Genomic DNA, 5,000 nt, shown 5'->3' on the forward strand with positions numbered 1-5,000 from the left:
AACAACTCTTGTCTGTCTTGTCTCACTCTGGTCTGTGGCCTGTGGTCTCTGGACCACACTTCATCCTCACCCACCCCTGGGCACCTGCTCCAGGGCCAGTAGTGGCCCACATCAGGGCAGGTGTGCCGCTGCATCTCCGTCTCTTACCGTTGACGTTCATAGCCGGCAGCAACACGGACATCTTGGGCCGACTTCCTTTGTTGTGGCTGGTGGCAGGAAGAAGCAGATGATCCTGGATGGAGGCAGAGAGAAAGAGGGAGAGAGAGAGAGAGAGAGAGAGAGAGAAGGGGAGAGAGAGAAAGAGAAAGAGAGAGAGAAAGGGAGAGAGATAGAGAGAGAGAAAGGGAGAGGGAGAGAGAGAGAGAGAGAGGGAGAGAGAGAGAGAGAGAGAGAGAGAGAGAGAGGAGAGAGAGAGAGAGAGAGAGAGAGAGAGAGAGAGAGAGAGAGAGAGAGAGGGGGGAAAGAACAATGAGACCAGGATAGACACACACTGGGGCAGTACTGTACACATGAATAGCAGCTGTACTGGAGACAGCCAGAGCGGGGCCCTGTTCACAATGAGTTCATCCAGAGGAGAGCGGAGACCTCTGCTGAGGCCGTCCTGCTTCTTAGAACTGGACAACTGGACGAGGGCCAAGCGTGCACGCCACGGCCACCGCATTCAGCTCCACCCTCATGAGCAAATCTGCCACCCTCATCTTCAGGTGGATGACAACAAACTGAGCCTGACTTCATAGAAAGGTGGGACTCGAGCACCGGAGATCCTCAGAACGGAGACTGGACACACTTAGAGGTCAGAAAAAAGAGGAGTGGTGAAGGATAGATAGATAGATAGATAGATAGATAGATGATAGATAGATAGATAGATAGATAGATAGATAGATAGATAGATAGATAGATAGATAGATAGATAGATAGATAGATAGATAGATAGATAGATAGATAGATAGATAGATAGATAGATAGATAGATACTTTATTGATCCCTAGGGGGAAATTCAAGGAAGAAGAGATAGGATGCGAACTCCGGCCGAGCGCGTAGTGCACTGATGCGCTGCCGTTAAGCCACGAGACAAAGGAGGAGGGGAGAGAGAGAGAGAGAGAGAGAAAGAGAGAGAGAGAAGAACACCAGCTCTGTATTTGTTTCAGGAATGAGTTTGGAAGGCCCAACTGTGTTAATGTGATCGACCACTTCAGAGTTGGAACAACTACAGTACATGCTTCCCTCAGGCACATTCATTCCCCTCTGTTTCGCTCTGTTGTACACAGACCCATCACACACACACACACACACACACACACGATATTAATAATTCACCCAAACTCTGTGATAATGGAAATATATTAACCACTTAAATGTATACAAAATTTTACAATCCCTGCATATACAGTAGTAACAGGGTCTGATTGCAAAAGCATTAGCTCATTCCTAAATGCCCAAATAAACAAAGAGACAAACAAAAACATACCCAAGGCACACATGCACCCACTTACACTAATTCACCACAGAAAACAGCCATCACACACACACACACACACACACACACACACACACACACGGATGGAAAAGCCTGTGCTTAAGATGGGAGCCTGGTCCACTGGGAAAGTGCATGTCTGGTAAGAACATAGGAAGCAGGTGTGTGTGTGTGTGTGTGTGTGTGTGTGTGTGTGTGTGTGTGTGTGTGTGTGTGTAACCCTGAGTGTGAAGGAATGCAGGTGCTCAACTGTCACCTCCTCGATCTCTGAGGTAGTAAAGTGTGTGAGGTGCTTCAGTTCAGGGGAATGTGGTGCTCCAGAAGCTCTGTGTGTGTGTGTGTGTGTGTGTGTGTGAGACCTACTTCACCCTGTAAACCTTGAGGTCCAGTTCGTACTGAGTGCTGCTGCTCTCATTAACTACTACTCCCACAGGCAGAGAGAGGGTCTCACTAAGGGGAGCACTGAGCAGAGACCATAGCACTCAAAAACACTCACAGACAAAGCAGACTAGACGCAGCTGCTTCAATTGCTTCAATTTCACCCACAGGTTTCTTGTAGAGTCTACACTTCTTCCCTATCTGCAATAACCCCCTGACATCTTGAATGGATTGTTTCTTGTCTGTTTTTGGTAGGTTGTTCTGTGTCAGTTTGTGTGTTTTTGCTTGGCATGGAGCCGACTGTAACATTTCACCGCATTGGATGTATGTATGTGACTATATAAAATCTGAATAAAATCAGAATCAAATAGAGCATCTAAGAATGAAATAATTGAAAGAAAACAAAAGGAGAAAAGTGTAGAGTAAGAGCGAACAAAAGGAAAAGGAGGTGGAGTCGGACTCCTTCGTCTGCTTTAAACAGTGAAGGTGAGCCGAAGGTGGAAGCCCACGGTGACCGAGACGAGTGGCTGGACGCTAGCGAGACGCTGTGAAGTGAAATATAAAGAGTTGCAGACTGGTGCAGGCAAATGAGGTCCCGATGAGGGAGGCAGCGGAGGGTTGGCACGGGCAGGGGCACATGGCACGCACGCACAGTCACTGTGAGGAAAAAACATCGCGACCCTGACTCACTCACACACACACACACACACACAGGGCCATGAAACAGCATACACGCACAGCCACCGTGAGGGAAAACATCGCCACCCTGACTAACTCACACACACAGGGCCATGAAAGAGCATACACAATAAAACACAGATGAACAGGACGAGAAATGCTAATAAACCACACTGCATTTCAAAAAGGTCAGCATTTCTCTCTCTGAACCTCAATTCAGGATCTCTCTCTCTCTCTCTCTCTCTCACAATCATGTAGGTCATTTTCTGGTCACCCTCTGCCTTGCAGCTGACTTTCCATTTCCCCCTGGCCTCATCACTGACCCATACTAAGCATCGGTATCATAGGTAGGTATCAGCTTCAAAAGAAGGGAAAAAAAGCCCTGAGAAAGTGGTACAAGGGACTTCTGAAAGGATGTGAGGAGAGGATGAGCACAGGGGGTTGTGCACACCATCACATGGAGGTTATACACACATCTGGAGAGATCAAACGGTTGTAAAGATACAAAGGTGGCGCTCAGAACATCACAAGGTCCACTACCTCAGCAGGAGAGAGTGCGCGGCCGAATTCCATCTCTGACCAGAGGAGCATTCTCTGCATTGTTTACCTCCCATCATCCAACACTCAGCTCACAGAATCAAATGAACGATACAGATGATCATGAACTGAACCCCATTGTCTTCCTGTTTCAAACATTTCTTTTTGTTTGTTTGCCCCCCCCCCCCCCCTTCCCCCATCCCTCAAGGCATGCAGCTTTCTTCAAAAATGACTTCATTTTCATAAACACAAACATCTGTGTTGAAAAAGATCCCTTTGACAGTTAAACGTGGCCCCTGTCTGCAGGGAGCTGACACTTTGGTCTTGACCTTCCACAGGCTCAATGGGTCATGAGCAAGTCCTTGAAGGCCGTGGAGAGGCCTCTTATCGCAGACAGCTCCTTTCAGTGGCCTGATGGATGGTGCTGTGACCTTTAGGTGGCCACTCCAGAAAGAAGTCACAGTGGTTGCCATTGTGCTCCTCTTCTCTTGTCTGTGTTCGTCTCACTGAAGGAGAGACGACTCCGGAGCCGTAGGTGGCGATGTCACTCTTTCACTTCCTTTCCAGGAGAGTCAGGAGAGACTTGGGTGCAAGATGGATGACTTCTGCAAGAGCTGATACTGCTCCATCTCTCCCTCAACTTTCTCTATCTCCCTCTCTCTCTCTATCTCCCTCTCTCTCTCTATCTCCCTCTCTCTCTATCTCTCTCTCTCTCTCTCTCTCTATCTCCCTCTCTCTCTCTCCCTCTCTCTCTATCTATCTCCCTCTCTCTCTCTCCTTCACTCACTTTCCTTGTCTCATTCCATCCCTCTCCTGCACCCTCTAACTCCATCCACCTTGCCCCCACCCTCTCTTGCAACAGCATCCTGTGGAAGAAGAAAAGGCATGGGATCGGCATAACCCGTGCTCTGGACGTGAACCCCTCTCTGCTTCCCCGACCCACTCGGTCTTGGGGGATTCTGGGGGAAAGAACACTGGATTAAATTAAGGAATTCTGGCCACTCTGTCCATCTTCAGAGGGGAGCACATGTTTGTTTGGGAGGAAAATCCCCACAGAGGACTCCAAATTGGGCCCCAGCACAGGCTCTGGCAAGCACCTCCCCCCTCCCCCCCCGACCACCCCCCTCCCCCCCTCCACTCCGCTCCCCTCCCCTTCTGATTCACTGTTCTCATTGTTTGGTCCTAATCACTTCCAAAACATTTACTTCCTCAGCTACAAACATACCTGCAGGGGTCAGTGTTAAGGTCAATGGAGCGTTGATGAGAGGGTGAGGAGAGGCCAAACGAGTGGAAAACTGATGATGGGGACCGATAAGTAATGGGAAGGAAATAAGATGCACTATTAATTCCTGTTTGTTTAAGCAAACCATGTTTCCTTTTGTCATTTGCGATCAGGAGGGACTCATTGTGGTGCGTGCAAAGGTGGGTGGGTGTGCCAACACAGACTGAAGCAACTCAACAATTCCTTCCAAGTACGTTGTCCTGCCTTATGTGTGATCATTTAAGAATAATTGAAAGCAGGTATCCACTTAAGACACAGATACATTACACACACACACAGACACAGGCACAGACACACACACACACATACAGAGCCCTTCCTGGTGGTGACACGGTAAGCATAGTTGACTGTGGTTGATCGGTGAAGCGGAGTTAAGAGGCACTGATGCAGTTAAGACTGCAGAGGACTTGGTTGCACTGCAGAGAAAGTATGTGTGTTTGTATGTGTGTGTGTGTGTGTTTGTGTGTGTGTGTCAGAGGCGATTGCTCTAAGGCTACAGGGGAAGCTCAGCCTCCTCTAAAATATGACGAAAAATTTCATTACATTAGCCTACTAGTCCAACTACAACATGCTAAGAACGTGTTCAACTCCATGGTTAGCTCGTTCAGCAATAAGGGTTTGCCGGTCATCTAACACTGCAGCTCATATTCT

General features: G+C 48.3%; 1 protein-coding gene across 1 annotated transcript in view; it reads right to left on the reverse strand.

Annotated features, from left to right (window-relative positions):
* The window catches only part of atf6 (activating transcription factor 6), a 70,648-nt gene that overhangs the window by 14,883 nt on the left and 50,765 nt on the right, over positions 1 to 5,000 (reverse strand). Inside the window, exon 15 of the mRNA XM_042056110.1 lies at positions 148 to 232. Within this exon, the coding sequence (XP_041912044.1) occupies positions 148 to 232 (85 nt within the window). The remainder of the gene's footprint in view (positions 1 to 147; positions 233 to 5,000) is intronic.

Source organism: Alosa sapidissima, chromosome 12 (genome assembly GCF_018492685.1).
Source record: "Alosa sapidissima isolate fAloSap1 chromosome 12, fAloSap1.pri, whole genome shotgun sequence".
NCBI lineage: Eukaryota > Metazoa > Chordata > Actinopteri > Clupeiformes > Clupeidae > Alosa > Alosa sapidissima.